The sequence below is a fragment of the Spizellomyces punctatus genome, assembly GCF_000182565.1.
Source record: "Spizellomyces punctatus DAOM BR117 chromosome Unknown supercont1.14, whole genome shotgun sequence".
Classification (NCBI taxonomy): domain Eukaryota; kingdom Fungi; phylum Chytridiomycota; class Chytridiomycetes; order Spizellomycetales; family Spizellomycetaceae; genus Spizellomyces; species Spizellomyces punctatus.
This window is the reverse complement of record NW_015971550.1, coordinates 308024-325303: the sequence shown is the minus strand read 5'-3', so window position 1 is coordinate 325303 and position 17280 is coordinate 308024. Positions and strand designations below refer to the sequence as shown.

General features: G+C 47.1%; 6 protein-coding genes and 1 non-coding gene across 8 annotated transcripts; 1 reads left to right on the top strand and 6 right to left on the bottom strand.

Moving 5' to 3' along the window:
• Positions 1-1054: 1054 nt before the first annotated feature.
• On the bottom strand, positions 1055-1125 carry SPPG_10174. Its single transcript has one exon. It is a non-coding gene; the product is annotated as a tRNA-Gly (tRNA).
• Positions 1126-3329: 2204 nt separating this feature from the next.
• On the bottom strand, positions 3330-5491 carry SPPG_07084 (uncharacterized protein). The gene is made up of 4 exons (XM_016755265.1): positions 5039-5491; positions 4666-4973; positions 4209-4602; positions 3330-4137 (listed from the first exon to the last, which is right to left on the bottom strand). Exons 1-4 carry the CDS (start codon positions 5400-5402, stop codon positions 3587-3589), a joined length of 1617 nt encoding a protein of 538 aa, XP_016605656.1. The 5' UTR covers positions 5403-5491; the 3' UTR covers positions 3330-3586.
• Positions 5492-6119: 628 nt separating this feature from the next.
• Positions 6120-6628, bottom strand: SPPG_07083 (uncharacterized protein). Its single transcript, XM_016755264.1, has 2 exons — positions 6371-6628; positions 6120-6303 (listed from the first exon to the last, which is right to left on the bottom strand). Exons 1-2 carry the CDS (start codon positions 6598-6600, stop codon positions 6216-6218), a joined length of 318 nt encoding a protein of 105 aa, XP_016605655.1. The 5' UTR covers positions 6601-6628; the 3' UTR covers positions 6120-6215.
• A 420-nt stretch (positions 6629-7048) lies between these two features.
• On the top strand, positions 7049-9194 carry SPPG_07082 (uncharacterized protein). The gene is made up of 4 exons (XM_016755263.1): positions 7049-7791; positions 7863-8243; positions 8309-8415; positions 8496-9194. Exons 1-4 carry the CDS (start codon positions 7101-7103, stop codon positions 8949-8951), a joined length of 1635 nt encoding a protein of 544 aa, XP_016605654.1. The 5' UTR covers positions 7049-7100; the 3' UTR covers positions 8952-9194.
• SPPG_07081 (uncharacterized protein) lies at positions 9161-10137 on the bottom strand. Its single transcript, XM_016755262.1, has one exon. It carries the CDS (start codon positions 9813-9815, stop codon positions 9426-9428), a length of 390 nt encoding a protein of 129 aa, XP_016605653.1. The 5' UTR covers positions 9816-10137; the 3' UTR covers positions 9161-9425.
• Positions 10138-10422: 285 nt separating this feature from the next.
• On the bottom strand, positions 10423-14467 carry SPPG_07080. Of its 2 annotated transcripts, XM_016755260.1 has the most exons (13): positions 14287-14467; positions 14110-14211; positions 14001-14048; positions 13484-13940; positions 13297-13416; positions 13151-13231; positions 12817-13094; positions 12425-12748; positions 12233-12362; positions 12128-12178; positions 12035-12067; positions 11139-11980; positions 10423-11063 (listed from the first exon to the last, which is right to left on the bottom strand). In XM_016755260.1, the coding sequence occupies exons 1-13, from the start codon at positions 14371-14373 to the stop codon at positions 10680-10682; spliced, it is 2937 nt and encodes a 978-aa protein (XP_016605651.1). In that variant the 5' UTR covers positions 14374-14467; the 3' UTR covers positions 10423-10679. The 2 variants fall into 2 exon arrangements, with proteins under 2 accessions (XP_016605651.1, XP_016605652.1); XM_016755261.1 differs by having other exon boundaries at positions 12128-12362.
• A 344-nt stretch (positions 14468-14811) lies between these two features.
• On the bottom strand, positions 14812-17001 carry SPPG_07079 (uncharacterized protein). The gene is made up of 4 exons (XM_016755259.1): positions 16770-17001; positions 16136-16551; positions 15619-16076; positions 14812-15341 (listed from the first exon to the last, which is right to left on the bottom strand). Exons 1-4 carry the CDS (start codon positions 16978-16980, stop codon positions 14933-14935), a joined length of 1494 nt encoding a protein of 497 aa, XP_016605650.1. The 5' UTR covers positions 16981-17001; the 3' UTR covers positions 14812-14932.
• Between the last annotated feature and the right edge of the window lie 279 nt (positions 17002-17280).

Genomic DNA, 17280 nt, shown 5'->3' with positions numbered 1-17280 from the left:
TGTTGGGCCCAAAAGCACGAGGCTTCCATTGGGCACCGCGTGTGGGTTTTGTTTATCCATCATCATCCCCCTCAGCTTTTTGATCGTCTCGTAGGACGGGGTTATTTCCCTTGTTCAGCTGCTTTTTTTTAGCGATCACACTCGTTCCAACTTTCAACGGTCAAAATTGGTGTGAACGTGCGTCGTGCCTTTCTCTTTGTCTGGAACAACACGCCTCCTGCCGTCACGCCAATTTGAAATATTCTCTACAAACCAAGATAACCAGGAGTTCTAAATTCTAATAATAATTTCCAATATAATAACAAAGAAAAGAGTTTATTCTTGCACTTCTTTTCATCCCAGGGGGGAGACAAAGGCTCCGTTTGCACAATTCTTTTTACGCCTGAGGAATTCGCACGCAGTTCGGAAAAAAGTCCAGGTCGAGGCTTTGTATCACCACCCGGGTAATGGCTCATTTTCTCCGACAACTCGGCCGGGGACACCACCAGAGCCACAGCAAAAAACTCTAAAAGTAAGGGTTAGCTAAACCCAAAGGAGCCCTCCGATGGCCGTTTTCCCTGCTACGGATGGGCCATGGGCTTTCCCTTGATCAAAAGTCCTCTCTCTGGCGGGCAAGATACACGTGACACGGTCACCCTTGCCAAGAGCGGTCGTGGCCGAGCCTAACCCTTGGGCCCAAAGATTAAGGCGAAGGGGGAGACATGAACTCTTCATCCGGTTGTATGGCTAATCTCCCGTCAACAGTAATGACTAGTCTTTGAGAAACTCTAAAAGTTAAAGGCTGGTACACTTGTATCCGCAGGTACAACACCTCTTTTTCGAGAAGCTAGAGCAGTCCAAACACAGCTCATGCGGCGGCATGCCAGCAAGGAGAGCGGACAAAAAAAGAAACGATAACCCGCCTCCGTGTGGATCAGGTGGATTGCTAAAATCAAAAACAACAAGACGTGCGTGGTCCACTCGCCAAGAGTAACGAAAAAGATAAACCAATCCTGCCTGTTTTGGTTGATCAGATAGACTGCCAATATTCAAAAGATTTTTGACGAAACGACTATGCATTGGCCGAGAATCGAACTCGGGTCTACCGCGTGGCAGGCGGTAATTATACCACTAAACCACCAATGCCGTTGTGCTGCAGGTGCTTGCAATAGAAAATTGTGTTAAAACATGAATTCGGATTGGTTGTTTAAAAAAGGGAAAAGAATGGCAAGCATCACATATCACCCCCGTATCGATTATGTGCACGCAAACTGCAAACACGGAGCTGGAGATGAAGATACGCTTACCGCTAAGAGAGACATAGGAGCAAGTCGTGGCCTTCAAAGTCCAGGGTAAACAGTGTCGAACTTGGCGCCCAGCAACTGGTAGATGGCTGGAGGGCTGAATCATTAGGGATTGTGTATCAATGGGGCAACCAAGTGAATATTCGTTGGCGTAGCGACCCGATGGCTGTCATGGAATCGGGAACTCATGCCATGATTAGACACCAAATGGTTCATTAACCAAAAAGATGAATGCTCAAAGGGACATACACGCGAGTTCACAAGACATGTGCGATATATTACAGCGATACACAAACAGATAGGAAGAATCACAACTACACAGTACAGCTACAATCATCACTATGCCAGGAATCGTACCGAGGGGCTCGCACCGATGAGATTGTTGAAAACCTGCGAAGAACTTAAAAATGGGGTTAGCTCAAAAAGCTAAATAGGCGCAAAGGAGACACCCCAAGTCAAAGGTACACCGACGACACCCTCCGTTAACGGCGCCCCAGCAGATGGTCCAGCTTTCCAATGTACACCGACGATACCCTCAGTTAACAGCGCCCCAGCAGATGGCCCCACCTTCCCAATGTACACCGACGATACCCTCAGTTAACAGCGCCCCAGCAGATGGCCCCGACTTTCCAATGTGCACGGACGATACCCTCAGTTAACAGCGCCTCAGCATGCACATCTGATGATATGCACGGACGATACCCTCAGTTAACAGCGCCTCAGCATGCACATCTGATGATATGCACCGACGATACCCTCAGTTAACAGCGCCCCAGCATGCACACCGAGAAGACAAAACCACCCCGACGATACCCTCAGTTAACAGCGCCCCAGCATGCACACCGAGAAGACAAAACCACCCCGACGATACCCTCAGTTAACAGCGCCCCAGCATGCACACTGAAAGAACAAGACCACCCCGACGATACCCTCCGTTATCGGCGCCCCAGCATGCAACTCTCACTCAAGATGTCTACAGTGCGAGAACCTACCTCAAGAGATCAACACACGATGGGGGAGGAAAGGCGAACGCGACGCGTTTTTATAGACGGCAAATACGCCACCTCAGTTGATTGGTTTTCATGTTGCATGGCAACACATTATCATTACGGAATCATCAACGGCTGCGCCACACGCTGGACAACCACATTTATATTGTATTATGTGAAAGCTGCCCCCAAAACGGGTGTCCTCCACAGGTTTAAGGCTGGAGAATTCCAATCGGGGCAACGTCCGTCGGGGGCCTGTCATCTTGATTCCGTTACTTCAATTACTGCTGTGAAAGCATTCTGTTCCGGTGGGTATCGTCCCGCCGTTTTGGCCACCGAAAATCTGAATAAAAGATGCGTGGCAGCATTAGGAACGCGCATGTAGAACTCGTATCGATGGATTCCCCGGACAACATTGAATTATATGTGTTTGGGTAGCACTCATCGCTTAGGCGACTGACCGAAACTGGTTAATGCCTGGGTGCGCTGAGTGAATAACATCGATGCGAGAAGTAGAGCTAAAGGAACCATTGCAAAATACCTAACTATAGGAGCAAAGATGGTCATAGATACGACTTGTAGGGGTTGTACTACTCCTATCAATGTATTCATCGGACAAGCTGAGCACTGGTTCGATTTCAACTATACTTCCATACGATATAAAGAATAATAAACTTCATCTTCTTTATTTTTCAGGTCTCTTTCAAATGCGTTGCATGCATGTGTTCACACTAGTTAACATATGGCCAGTATTTAGTCTGCCCACCCACCTGCACATATATATCCATTCGAACCGCTTGTCTGGTGAATACATCGATACGACTTGTACAAGTCCGTGCGTGCAACGGCACTTGACAGAAGATGCAGCTTATTTTCATCCTAAGAAAGCACTTCTCTATATGTTGTGTATACCCTGGTAAGTCTTTATTTTTTACTACATACGGGAAGTATTTTTCAAACAGCTGTAAGATTGTAACTTGGGAGGCACTAATTAATACCGATGAGATAATATCTTGAAATAAGCAGATACCGGAAAAATAAGCCAGGGAAAGCAATGGGCATTTCCGACACGGATGGTATCAGCACAGTCATGTATTTCAGGGCACGCCGAGTTAACGTATTGTGATACATTTTACGATTTCATACGACCATGCGACAATGCATTGTTATAACAGACCATATTTCACAGACAATATCTGCAAATCACGATGTACATATGCCGAATACGGTAGTCAGGACGAACAATGGTGAACGGGAAATCAAAAATCAAACAGTCCCGCTTGGTTGATATGACATACGCAGCTCATAATTGTTTTATGCAGGCACCATCACAAATCTCTCTTCTCTGGCCAGCCGAGCAAGGATCGGAAATGATCGTGCATACCCATTCGGACCAAATAAATCATCACGAAACTGCCGTGCTGGGGCGCGCAAGCGTCCAAGCGTGTGGAGGAAAGCGAAAATACGGGTAGGCTTGATCGAATAGTGAGTGCATAAAAACACGATTGCACGCTCCAATTGTCCTAGTTTTCTTTTCGTGGCTTTGTTGTTTAGTTCGAGGCCGCTTATGGTCATCTCTCCGACTAAGATTGCGTTGGGTGCGGAAAATCCCAATGCCGACATAATCTTTCCTACACCAGTTGCAGACCGCGATGCTTCGAAGTCCTGATCGAGCGGCGCTTTAGGACTAGCCCAGGGTGGCGACACGATCGAGGTGCCAGAGATTCCCGAATGGTAGCAAAAATAAAGAAAGTTGATTTCAATCTTTGCAGGCTTCATCTTGACAGGGATCGCATCTCTTGTCCATTGTGTCTCATAATTTTGCCTTAGAGCAGTCCAAAGTCGTCGAAAAGAGGGTTCGTTTTCTGTGCGCATGCCCACCAGACTATCGTTGAATTCTCAATGGTAGATTACATGTTGATAGATAAATATGTACCTTCCTTCGCAAACTCCCGTCCTTGGAGTTTCATACCTTCCACAATAGCTGTCTCATCAATGTTGAAGATCCTTTTTACATGAGCCAAAACTTGCCCACGTCCAACGTATTCAAACATGGCACCCATAGTCCTATCGATTTTCGCAAAACGACGGTCGATTTTTGCAAAACGACGGTCGAGTTTGTCATCGATTTTGTCAAAACGGCGGTCGAGCGCCTTAAGAAGCTCTGTAAACTGAATCTGTAACTCCTCGCTAACTCCGGCGATAGTGGGACCTTTCTCTTGTTCTACTTCTTCTTGGTCTTTTTGTTCTTCTTCTTCTTCTTCCTCTTCTTCATCTGACTCGATTGGATCTTCTGTACCAGTATCCTCGGCAAGGTCATCCAAGAAAGCCTAACAAAAGTGGGATCAAAAAAGATAGTTCTGGGATTCGTAATCGGTCATTCACGGTCATACCCAAGGCTCCCTCGAACTGATCCTCAGCCCACTAAGTCTTGCCGCGGTGGCAGCAATGTCGCTTGTTGCCTCTTGCGCCACCTTGATCGGGGATGTTACTACTTCTTTGACTACAGGAAGCGTATCCACGATGACGTCTTTGGCGGCCTGGTACGTTCCGACGGGGTGAACAAGCATGTCGGTAAGCACACAAGCTGCATTGAGTACTCTCTGTGTTACAGCTGTGCTTAGACAAGGCTCTTCAACCTGAGCAATAGTGGGCGCCTGGGGAGCGAGTGGCGCTGGAATTACTGGCATCCTGTCAAAGGCTGAAATCCGCTGTCAAACGACGTATGGACAATTTGACATAATGAAACAGATGAAATGGTTATACCATGCCATCCAACCAGATTCATCTCCTTGCTGCAGAGGAAACATTCGTTGGGTCTCCTAGTCGGGTCCCGTATGGCAGAGAACAATGCCAGATGCTTTCCTGTCAAATCGACAGTTGTTGGAGGATCGAGAATTGTATCCTCCGCAGAAGGACGCCTGCCGCCGGACGTTGCCCCATGGTATACAAAATGTACATTGCCGTCTTGTCGCCAATTCTTTTGACGTCGTAGCTTGTCACGGGCGTAAGGAAAGAGCCCGCTGTCAAAATTAACCGATGCTAGCTCGCTGCTAGCGATGCCAGTATTCGCTAGGTATTCTCTGCCCGTTACGGTAAGGTAATGAGTGATGGTTCCTGTAGCGGCCATGGCAAGTCGTAAAGTTGGCAATGAAGAATGGGAAGAACAAGAAAGAAAAGGAAAAGCCGAAGTCTTACATTAGTGAGAAAGCAAGCTCGTGAGATCTGCTTACGAATCGTCGATCATGAATAGCATTTTTTCGTTTTGACAGACAGTGTCTATCACGTGCAGCCAATGAGAGGTTCGGCTATTATTACCACCAAAACCACTTAATAACATGGGTTGACCGGTTGTTTTCCACTTGGTTCAGATACAGGTGGGTGGGATAACAAGCGGCGATCGTGAAATAGTGCTGTGTTTTGGTGCAGTGGTATTGAAAATAGACGGGGTTACTGGTCAAATTGCAGGCGCTTTTCTTTATTATGCCGCCAGCCTTCGCCTGAGCAGCTTTGTTCATGATCTCTAAACATTGGTACCATATGGGATACCTTTTTAGCGGGCCGCTTTGGGATAAAACATTATAAAGGTCAACTTTGACATTGCGCGGGAAACGACACATTTCCGTGTAGCGTTCAGTGGATTGCAAGAGATCCCGCTATTGATCTTTCCTTGGTCAGTTGCTCTGTAAAGGGATGTTTGTGCAGGCTTTCACAGCAGTACAAGTAGGACTAGTGCCCGCCCATCAGTTGCGGGATGAGTCCTTCAAGTGATGGGATATTAGGCTGATGGGTAACACGCGCCCTTGCACTGGCAGCCCATCATGAACCCTCCAAGGATGATCAGCAGTGACTTGAAGAAAATTTATTGCATTTACATGGCGAAGTGCAAATGGGAATGCCGGTGCAGATCTTGTGCACTATCTTTGATGGTATTGAACAGCCGTTACTTTGCTTCGCCGGGGCCTGTTTCGCTAGATTCCCTTTCAGCAGGCTGATGACGACGAGATGCTCCTTCTACCATATCTCTGTTTCTGGAAAGGGAGAACATTGAAAAAATGTCTCAATGAACTCCAGCTGTTAATGATCCTTGGTACATACGTTGATAGATCCGCAGTAAGTCCGGAGCGCACACGCAAAGCGGCTTCCTTTTGCCGAATCTTGGCTCGCAGATCGCGAATGGCACGCTTCTGTTCTTCCCAACCTTGCTGTTCTTCTTTCGTCAGAGGTACCTCCCCAGCATTCGTTTTCTTACTCAAATAGCGTGCGCAAAATGTATAGCATCCTCGCTGATGCAGAGACTTATATCTGAAAAGTAACAAGGACGACATGTTCGTGGTTTACCTAAAACACCCCAATACTGAACAGGCAACATTGGTTTTGAGGGTCGTTGCCGTGTCTTAAGAATAGCAGTTTACGTAACAAACCAATCCACTGTGGTGAGCTCCCAGTATCCTTGGAGCAAGCTACGTAAATGCAAAAGGGCTTGGCTGTCCCTTGATTTTAACATCAACCAGGAAGGATCTGGCTATTATTCTTTTTCTTATGGCTTTCATGAGCCCATCTAAACAGTTGGGCCTCTCTGTGTGTTGGGAACCAGCAGCTACGGAGTGGCATTTTTATGCAACCGTAGTGTGGTATTTGCAAATACGAGAATTGCTACTTGCCAGTTCAGAGATGAAAATACATGGAATAAACGTTTTTGATCGAATGCCGTGACTGATTCAATCATGTGGCACAGCTTCCCAAGGATGAGATATCTACGGAAGTCCAATGTTTCCGAGCTTTTCCCTTCCTTATTTCAACCTCGTTGGCTCCTGCTGCCGGAAAGATGCCTTCACCAAGTTTGCGGATGCGCTGGTTATACGTATCCTGCCGACATCAGCATTCAAAAGCCAATACTTCTTTACCTCAAAACAAGATATCAGGGCGCGTCCCTTCCATCACCATCAACCAAGCAAACCTTTTTAGATACGGTCCGTCCTCTGCTCCCGTCTTCAAAAATCTGTCTTGGAATATAAATGAAAAAGAGCGTTGGGCAATTATTGGCCCCCTCGGTTCGGGCAAAACTAGCATGTGCGAGGTATTGATGGGCAAACTACGAGCACATCCAACCGGAACTGTGGTATATCCCTTCATCGAACCTCTCTCCGAAGCTCAGCCGAAAGAGTTCTCTCATTTGTCTCTGTGGCCCCAAGATCTAGTACGCCATGTTTCCTTCAAAGAAGAGTCAGGGCTCTTTGATTTCAGCAAACACTATTATCAGCAGCGATTCGAGTATATTGATGAGTGGGAGGACATCACGCTACGTGCATATCTAGAGTCTTCTCTGAAGGGCCAGGAGGAAGAGTCTATAACGAAGAATGTGGGCAGACAAGTTCTGGAGGCGGCTGAAAGAGTTGGCCTTGGTCATCATTTGGATTTATCATTTATGAAGCTATCAAACGGCCAGATGCGTAGAGCAAGGATTGCAAAGTTTTTGCTGGCCAAGCCGCACTATCTTCTTGTCGACGAGCCATTCAGTAAGGCAGCCCTGATATTGTGCCTTTAGTATTGGAACATGACCTCACCACCTTCTTCGCGTTCCTTCCAGTGGGTCTTGATGTCAAAAGTAGACGAGAAATCTCAGATCTGCTCGGACAAGTCGCTGACCAGGGTTTGACGGAGGTTATCCTCACATTGCGACCTCAGGATGAACTGCCAGAATGGGTGACACATGTCCTTCTGTTAAATCGCGACAGGACTATTCGGTGGCAAGGACTAAGGGAACAATGGGCGCAGCAAGCCCCGACGGAAAGTATCCTTTCGCAACACCAAGGATTTGACAATAAGAAGCATGTAGATGTGGAAAGTCTGAGTGAGCCAGTGATAGAACTGCAGAACGTGAACGTGTCATTTGGCGGAACTCCCATCTTGCGCGATGTCTCATGGACAGTAAGGGCTGGTGAACGTTGGGCGCTTATGGGACATAATGGTCAGTGACTGTTTCCCTCAGTCTTATACATACGACACTCGTCTCATGCTGTATCCGATGTGCAGGATCGGGCAAGAGTACTTTATTGTCTCTGCTTCTCGGTGACAACCCACAAGCTTATTCAAATGACATATCGCTGTTTGGAAAGAAACGAGGAACCGGGGAGACTATTGTAAGTTCAAAGGGCCGATCATTCATTCGCACCTTGTACTTTACAATTAATCTGACATGCTTTCCCTCATTGCACGATAGTGGGACATTAAATGCCAAACAGGCTTTTCGTCACCGGAACTCCACATGTACTTTACAAAACCGCTAACGTGCCGAGAAGTCATCGCTACCGGCTTCTTTGATATTCCTGCTCTCATCCGCTCCCCTACTCCCGCGCAAGACAAGGTGATCAACGCTTATTTATCCGAATTTTGCATTGAACATCTCGGAGATCGCCCTTTTCGGCAATTGTCGACAGGCGAACAGCGCTTCGTTCTTTTTGTCCGTGCTCTTATAAAGGAGCCGCGACTACTGGTCTTGGACGAGCCCTTCCAAGGACTGGACGAAGAGGCGGTAGAGCGTGCCAAAAGATGGTTGGATACGAAATTACGCAGGGACCAGACTTTGATATTTGTGACCCACTGCTTGGAGGAGATTCCGGCATCGGTGGACAGGCTCCTGACACTGGAAGGAGGGAGAGTGGTGAAGCATTTGTAGACTAAGCTCTGTTTAGTAGTATAGCACACCTGCCGTTTTTTGGATATCCTTGTAGACTTCTGTGGTCGTATCTAAGTGGATGCGTTTGCGCTGAGGTTCGTGAGTCGTTTGCTCATGTCGAATCCGCAACCATGTACATACCATAGAGCTTTGTGCGTTTTAAAAAGAAAAACACTTCTAGGACTAGTAAATGTAACCCGACGAGTACTGGAAACATTGCAAAATCATAAATTTTACATTGAGAAGATTGTATTTAAGGTGTACACCAGAATACTGGATAGTTCTTTGTGCAAGAACTGACGGTTCATCTATTTACAAATCGACTTTGCAAAAATAACATTTGAAACTCCTTTCCTTCCTTCAAAACATCAAAACTTGAAATAACATGGGAAATTGACACAAACAGTCCAGAGGCTTCATTTACAGGTGGTATACCGTACGGGTACCATACGACCAGATAGTGTGAACATTTAATCAAGCGGCCAAGGGAGGAATCCCAACCTCAGCCAAGACATCTGATTCGTAAATGTGATTGGCAATGTCTTTGCCGATAGGACGCCAGGCCATGCGAAGCTCGTACTCCAGCTGGCGAAGCCGACGACGATCACGGCGAGTGAGGCGAGGAATATGGACGGAAGGTGCGATCTTGTACCCCAGTTCGTCCACCTGAGTCTGCAGCTTCGTGCGCTGAGTACTGTAGTCCATGTCTTCCATGTCTTCAGATGATTTGCAAGAGGTAAATTCGACGGCACTGTCTCGTCGGTCATCCGGTATCATGAACGGCTTATCACCATTACGGTCATTTCCGAAGGTGGACGCTTCGATGTGGTGAGCATTGACCAGAATAGGAGTGAAAGTAGCCATGACGATCCGTTTTCAATATACAAAAGGTAATGTACCAAGAGTTGCGATTTCTCAGACCTGAAGGTATGTGGGGTCTCAAGCAAAAGGTTGGCTCGAGGAGGGGCAACCTGTGATGGGGGTTTTATGCTTTTTTCTGCGGGAGCATCGCCAAGCCTTGCCTGTAGCCACACGATGTTTTATTGTCTTCCGACCCTTGGCATTCCCTCTTCCCTCTTTTCCCTTTGTCACGGATCTGCAGGCTTCTTTAAGCGAAGCAAAGCCACCTGCATGATGTTCATTGACACGATCAGCAAGTAAATACGGGTCCTCGCGTCTTGTTGGGGCGGAAACAATACGATATCTGTAATGGCAGAGGTCGGGGAAAATCTGCGACCCAACAGTTTGTAATGTTTACATGTCACGATCGACCAATCATGGACTGATCAACAATGATGAAGAGTGAATGTAATTGATGGAGAATGAGAGTTGATAGCAAATGCTGACTTGGTTCCGAATGTTCAGGAAGGTCCTAGCTGGTAGGTGCATGCGGGCAAGATAAAACTTCCGAATACGATGCGATGTTTGATTCACTCGCAGTCAGCGCAATATAAACTTTTCAAAGGAGTGTTTTTCGTATTAGGCGTGCAAGAACGGCAGGATGCTATATCAAAGGAAAATCTTGTCCGATACTGCCAAAGTCTAATATATCTAATTAACTCGACCATTTATGATACAGAGAGGTAAAAACAAAACGAAAGTGTACATAGGGCGAACAGTCCTCCTATACAATAGTGTCGCCCTTTCCAAAAAGTCTTAACAGTTTTTCCAGTACAATCATGTCCATACGTCGTGATTTCAAGAACCATTCCCATTTTGAAGTCCATCTCATTTGAGAAATCTCTCTAAAGCATTCCCCAGGTCCCCCATCTTTAGCGGCTTCGGCAAAAATAAATCCATTCCGGCCGTTTCACATTCTACGCGACTCTCGGCGCTGACATTTGCTGTTAAGGCAATAATAGGGAGCCTTCTGGGTGGGCTACCCTCCATTGACTCCGTTCTCCGGGCAAAGACAATGCCTTGTCGTTCCATTGCTCTTATGCGTTTGGTAGCTTCAGAGCCAGACATGACGGGCATTTGGCAATCCATCAGTACTACGTCGAATTTCAGAGGATTGGCTTGTAGAGTTTGGACTGCTTCTAGCCCATTGGTCGCGAGTGTGGCATCGTAACCCAGTTTCTGGAGGAGACGAAAGCCTAATCGTTGATTGACCTATCGGTGATAAATGACAATGAGAAAGAGAGTCGCCCCCAGGGTTGATCGGTACCGAAACCAGCACCAACGTACCACGTTGTCCTCAACCAACAAGACAGAACCTTTTGAGTGGGAGACATTGGACGGATGGATCAATCTGCTCTCACGATTCTCATCTTGTGATTGCGTCTTTTCCCGTGCCGGCGAATCAGGGACCGCCAACAACTCAGCACCGCTATCAGTACGAGCCACGGCCTCCGCTCCGTTGACGATCTGTCGATTTCCGTTCTCAACAGAAAATCGAACTTCCTTCGTCTTACCAGATGAGACTTGCTTTGCTTTCGTTACGGGTACTATGTACTCGGCGCTTGTTCTCTCAATCGATGTTGATGATTCGGCGACTGAATGCACCATTCCATCGTTTTCTAGCTTGCGATCAGGGTTCTGTAACCACTCTTCGATAAGATGAACGATGATCGGTCTCTTAACGCCAACCACATTTCCTCCCAGGGAAGCCATATCCAAATCCACGTCGGTTTCCTGGTAGCAGATGAACAGCGGTTTGGAGGTATTGACCACATCTTTTAAAGCAGGTTTCTGGTTAAAGATCTCTATATCCGTCCAAATAATATCTGCTTGACGCAAGGCCTCAGGCAGATCCGCTTCTGGTATATTTTCGGGTGAATTTATGATGCAAAATCCACGGTTCGTCCATAGCGTCTTCAGGAGGTCAAATGACAGGCGATTTCGAGTGAGTAATGCAATCCGTCCACGGTGAGTGTATTTGGATACAGCACCGAGTGATGCATCAGGTTTACATGGACTTTGAATCGGTATCCGGACGCTGAAAACGGTTCCTACTTTCTCCGTGGACTGGAACTCTATTGTGCCTTGCATTATTGTTATAAGTTGTTTGCAAATTGCAAGTCCCAAGCCTATATGCACGTCAGTTTGAGATTTTCCGTCAAATGACAATGCACTACGCTTACCTGCGCCATTGTGTTTCCTGGTATGCGATGTATCTACAAGTGTATATTAGAATATGCACATTCTTCATCTACTTAGATCACGTGTGAGCATACCGGCTTGTCTAAATGGTTCGAAGATTGCATTCTTAAACGCCGGCGGTACTCCTAGTCGCCGGACATAAGCATCCGCAATAAACACACCGATGAACGCGGACTCACCGACGCCTGTGTCCTTCACCCGTATCAGCAGAACATCATCACCGTGTTCATTCCGCTCCATTTCCAGCGCCAGCAGGACGTAGCCTTCATTCGTGAACTTTATCGCATTGCTGACAAGATTCATCAAAACCTAGACATGATTGTCGCTCAGCAAGCACCTAATTGCTGTTACAACTGCAGTATTTCACCTACTCGTGTTATATAGATCTCATCGATGAAAATCTGCTGTGGTACCTCATCTTCCACCACTAGGATCAAGTCCACGTTGGTTTGCTGGGGGCTTGGTGCGCAACTCTTGACGATGTTAGCCGCTACCAGGCGGATGTCCAGCTCTACCGGTTTAGCCCGTGTTTCGGCATTTCCACGTTCCAGCTTGGTGAAATCCAGCACATTCGTTGTGATTAATTGGATTGTGTGGCACCCAGTCTTGATTGCTTCGACGTAACTCCGTTGCTCTTCGGTTAAATTAGTTTGCTCCAGGAGCTCTGTGTATCCTGATATGGCGTGAAGGGGGGTCTATAGAAGGTAAGGGGATAAGGCCTCAAGATATCGGTATTAAATCCCAGTACCAGATATATAATTACCCGAATTTCGTGACTAGCAACCGAGATAAAATCCGTTTTGACTTTGTTCGCCCTCTCGGCAGCCTCCTTCTCTGCCAACACTTTCCACAGTCGTCGTTTGGTTGTGATCATTTCTGCCAAACGATTCCGAGACTGGGTGACGATATTGGCCAGCATAATATAGCTAATAAAGCAGGTTCCCAGAGCGAAACCAATTATATAGAAGGCCACATACAACGGATATGCTCCTTTGTTATATGGAGGTGGAGTTGTAGTATAAAAAGTGGCCGCATATACTCCTACATACTATGTCAGCGGGAATTTGAATATTGCATGAATTTGATATTTTGCTTACCCGTGTAGTGCATGATAGCGGCGCCAGCTGCCGCTACCAGGCTGAAAATGAATTGTCGCATAGATTCGACTCGCTGAGGCACTATGCAAGCATAGTCATTAGGCACATCCTCTCGTGGCAAAGAAAATCACTCTTCCAGTGCTTACTGAATACGAAGGCAATAATACAGATCAACCACGCATCCAGGAATGACAAAACGATAAAGAGAGGGTTCCACTCGATGACCGCATCCATTTTCATCGCAAACATTCCCATGTAATGCATGGCTACACAAAGTCATTGATGAGTAACATAAGTCGAGATAAACAGATCTTCGTTTCAAAACAGACCGACCTGCATATGCGAGGGCTAAAAAGAAACCCTTCAGCATGACAGGTATGCTGAGGGAGAGCCAGAACTTCCAAAATATGCGTCCCAATACATAATTGGCCCCCGCGCGGTGTGACCAGAAAGGTGCCACGTTGGTCCGTGCTATTGGTATATCGTCGATCGCCGATGTTTCAGAGTCAGCTTCGTCCCTTTCGATAAATGTGCGTGGTGACTCTGGTGGATTCAGTATTCCAACACCACCTTCCTCCTCGTCCCATACCGGGGTATTTTCACCACTTGTTCCCGTAACACGCTGGTAGCCTGCCTCGTCGGACGTTGGAAACAATAGATTCAAATTTCGTCGCGGAATTTGTTGCAAGAAGGCAAGAACTTCATCAACGGCAAATGTGCAAAAGGTAATGATCACAGTCACCAAGAAACTGCCAACAGTCAAGGGAACATCATATGATACGGGGATACCCTAATCAACTAGGTTGGTGTCTCTCAGACAGACCCGGGCAAACAGGTGACCTTAACGTACCAGATCCATTGCCAAGATTCCAACAAAGTGCATACTCCAGATGCCGCACTAGTGCGAGTCCATATTAGCTGTCATCGAAAACTCTCATCCCGACGTTCATAGTACATACACCTCCTAGCGTAAGAGCCGCCAACCCCAACCACGTAAGCTTCCAAGTCCGTGACTTGCATCCCGTTGCGTGAATAACAAGTTGCGTCGTCGTGTAGGAGCCCTAAAATTATATTCAAGCATGAAGGTTACTATTCAATCACTTTGCTATTTCTGCAAAGAAAGCTCGTGGACTTACCAACACGGCCACTACATAGGATAGAAGAACGAGCTGCCAGCTCCACCTAGGAGTCAATTCCGTGTAGTGGTCTGGAGCAGGACCCATTGTACGTGGACTGTAGGGATCACCAAATCACAAAGCGAGACGAGACCGGCTCGAAGTGCGCAGAATGTCCCAGTTCTAACCTTGCGATTTTGGCAACAGTGAGCGACCAAAGTCCCTTCCTCTAGCCAAATTGCCGGGTGATCGAATGTCACGTGTAAGGTCTGGTACGTCAGGTCAAAAGAAAAATTGGAACAAGCCTCGGTGTCTCCGAGTCTCCGAGTCTCCGGTTCTCCGGTTAATGTCACGTCCCAGTTGATTAATTGACTAGCAATGAAGATATAAACATTGTGACCCAGTTCTTGTCGATGATATTAGACATTTTAAAGTAAAATAGCTACTGATACGCAAACATATACACTGGATTTACATTTTTCCAAAGCAAAAAGTGTCCGCGAGCTCCTTATAACGATCGACAGTTGCTTTGGCTCCACCAAAATGTGTGATTTGTCTGACTCGACAAGAAATGTATGCATGCAATAAATATTCTGTAAAGTACTAACGCCAAAAAATATACAAAATAAAGCAACTTTTCTATAAACATGTGTGGTCCAGTACGTCGTCATGAATTGATAGTCTTGAAGATGTTAAATCCATCAAACGCCGTACTGACCAACACCCCCGGTACCTGCCCATGCCAATGAACCTCTTTGATGTGTTTTTGGCCTTGATGGATGAAGAGCAACTGTGGCGGTACTTCAACCTGTGACCCATCCACCCCAGTGGTCATCGTCGTTTCCTCCTCAGCGTCCCGCTCCAGAGCGAAATCCCAAATTGTCAATTGATCGTCCGCACCCGCGACAGCCACGACAGAACTTTCGTGGGGTTTCCACTCAATCGAAGTCACAGGTCCCTGATGCCATTTGAACGTGGCTGCAGGTTGTGGATTGCTTGCGGCAGACCACATACGGAGATCCCAGATGCTGAAGACACCAGAGTCCGAGCCAGATGCGATGAGATACTCGACGGTTCTAAACGTGAGAGCACATTAGTTAATCGGTCAAGATAACATTATCTCCCAGTGATCATCGCCGCGATGAATGTATGATCAAAAAATAGTGCAGATATCAAGTAGATCTGATGGATTTGCATCCTCAGTGTTGATACTGCGTGGAGATGACCAAATTCGATATTGCTTACTCTGACAGCCAAAGCACAGAGTCACGAAGACGACCCCGGCGGCATAAAGTCGAGCAGCGTAAAGGTGATTTCTAGACTAGCATAACTAGACAATAACTAGACACTTACGGATGCCAGCTGATCACGTTGACGTCGCTGTCGTGGGCATGTACGCTCAATTCCGCTTTTCCCTTGTTCCGCGCGTCCCATATCTTGATGGTTTGATCCACAGACGCTGACGCAAAGACTCCCGCTTGCTTCTTCGACCACTGAATGTCTTCCACAGATCCTATATGGCCCAGGTAGCTTTGCGCATCAGTTTCAAACGCTGATGGCGTGCGAATGGTAAGATATATCCGGCCTGCGGTGTCACCAGACAGCAGACGACCAATTTGAACACTGGACCAATCCAAACCGTAGCCCTCAGTTTTGCCATGTTGCCCCACCGTGTAGATGGGCGCCGGGTTTTTTGGTGGAATCACCCCAGGGGTATCGAGTGCTCGAACGTGCTCAGTAAGGTCATGAATGTGCACTTTGCCTGTGTCTGCCCAAGTGGCAACAATGTGCGATTCTGGATGGGGCATAACCTATCAATTGCCTCACGTGTTACTCAACGAATTGGAAAGAGCAATCTCGCAGTACATACCCGTAGCCTATTTACGCCACCAACATGAGAAACTGTCTTACTTTCCAAAATGGGATCCTCATCGAGATCGTCGTCATCGTCGTCTGCCATGCCATCTTCATCATCGTGCTTTGTCCGATGAAGCTGAGACATCTTCATAACATACAATTTATTGTCTTTTGGACGGTCCGCTTGTGACCCGGCAACGACATACATGGTCGCAGGAAATGTTGTTCTCCCCGTGCCCAGGTTGTCACGTAAGATGTCAAAACTGAGGCAAGGCCATTCAACTCCCATGGAGTGCAGCATTTCGTAGGTGCTGTTATCTGCTACTAACTCCTCCCCTTCTCCAAGCTCTTGCCCTGGAAGATACACTTTGAAATCTTCCCGCTTTTCATCGTCTTCGTCCTCTTGCTGATCTGCATCTACGTCCATCCCTATTATGAATCACATGGTCAGCCAGTGCGATGAGAAATAACATAATATTAACCCCAGTGTTTCCCTCGCTACATCAGTCAGATTAAGCCCCAGTGGGGCAGTTACAGCATGGTCAGATCTCAGAAGACCGTCGTGATAGTAAATTCTCATCACTCAAGTAGCGTTCCAGTGTGGGAATCCCTACCGATAGCATAACTTACTTCAAAGCGTAACTCACCATCCTCATCATCGCTGTCTGGCGCAATAACTACTTCCCCTTCATCTTCACCATCTTCTACATCGTCCTCCCATTGATCTTCAAACTCGCCCATCTCCTCCAACACTTCTGCAGGTAGCACCCCAGCCGTTGTTTCAGCGGAGGCCTTGAGACCCTTGCGAGGGGACTCGTCCACATCTTCCGCCGTAGGTGCTTCTCTCTTTCTGGCCATTTCAGCCAAGGTTGTCGCAGAGGGAGAACGCGAATAAATAGTGGTTGTCGACAAAAAAAAAATACTTTGTCATTGCCAAGCCACTGCCGTCCTGCGCCACACCATGGTGAATACTGTAGTGGGCTCAAGATTATGTGTGTGCCTAGGTTCGCTTAACCCAGCATGCAGGCACATAATTAAGGACTCAAATCCCACGGACCACATAGTGAAACTCGCACCGAAGTACGATTTCACTCCCAACGCACTCTCTCCAAACGCTCATCATTTGCATTCTTCTGACAACCACCGTTGCTCAATGGG

Excerpts from the sequence above, each read along its gene's own strand:
- SPPG_07081 (XM_016755262.1), bottom strand. The coding sequence starts at position 9,815 with ATGGCTACTTTCACTCCTATTCTGGTCAATGCTCACCACATCGAAGCG.
- SPPG_07082 (XM_016755263.1), top strand. The coding sequence starts at position 7,101 with ATGCCTTCACCAAGTTTGCGGATGCGCTGGTTATACGTATCCTGCCGA. Across the intron at positions 8,244-8,308 it reads GGCGCTTATGGGACATAATG|GATCGGGCAAGAGTACTTTA; the intron begins GTCAGTGACTGT and ends TCCGATGTGCAG. Across the intron at positions 8,416-8,495 it reads GAGGAACCGGGGAGACTATT|TGGGACATTAAATGCCAAAC; the intron begins GTAAGTTCAAAG and ends ATTGCACGATAG.
- SPPG_07079 (XM_016755259.1), bottom strand. The coding sequence starts at position 16,980 with ATGGCCAGAAAGAGAGAAGCACCTACGGCGGAAGATGTGGACGAGTCC. Across the intron at positions 16,552-16,769 it reads AGACAGCGATGATGAGGATG|GGATGGACGTAGATGCAGAT; the intron begins GTGAGTTACGCT and ends GATTCATAATAG. Across the intron at positions 16,077-16,135 it reads GTGGCGTAAATAGGCTACGG|GTTATGCCCCATCCAGAATC; the intron begins GTATGTACTGCG and ends GGCAATTGATAG.
- SPPG_07084 (XM_016755265.1), bottom strand. The coding sequence starts at position 5,402 with ATGGCCGCTACAGGAACCATCACTCATTACCTTACCGTAACGGGCAGA. Across the intron at positions 4,974-5,038 it reads GAATCTGGTTGGATGGCATG|CCTTTGACAGGATGCCAGTA; the intron begins GTATAACCATTT and ends AGCGGATTTCAG. Across the intron at positions 4,138-4,208 it reads ACGGGAGTTTGCGAAGGAAG|AAAACGAACCCTCTTTTCGA; the intron begins GTACATATTTAT and ends GCATGCGCACAG.
- SPPG_07080 (XM_016755261.1), bottom strand. The coding sequence starts at position 14,373 with ATGGGTCCTGCTCCAGACCACTACACGGAATTGACTCCTAGGTGGAGC. Across the intron at positions 12,068-12,127 it reads CGAACCATTTAGACAAGCCG|ATACATCGCATACCAGGAAA; the intron begins GTATGCTCACAC and ends ATACACTTGTAG. Across the intron at positions 11,064-11,138 it reads TGTTGGTTGAGGACAACGTG|GTCAATCAACGATTAGGCTT; the intron begins GTACGTTGGTGC and ends TATCACCGATAG.
- SPPG_07083 (XM_016755264.1), bottom strand. The coding sequence starts at position 6,600 with ATGTCGTCCTTGTTACTTTTCAGATATAAGTCTCTGCATCAGCGAGGA. Across the intron at positions 6,304-6,370 it reads CTTACTGCGGATCTATCAAC|AAACAGAGATATGGTAGAAG; the intron begins GTATGTACCAAG and ends CTCCCTTTCCAG.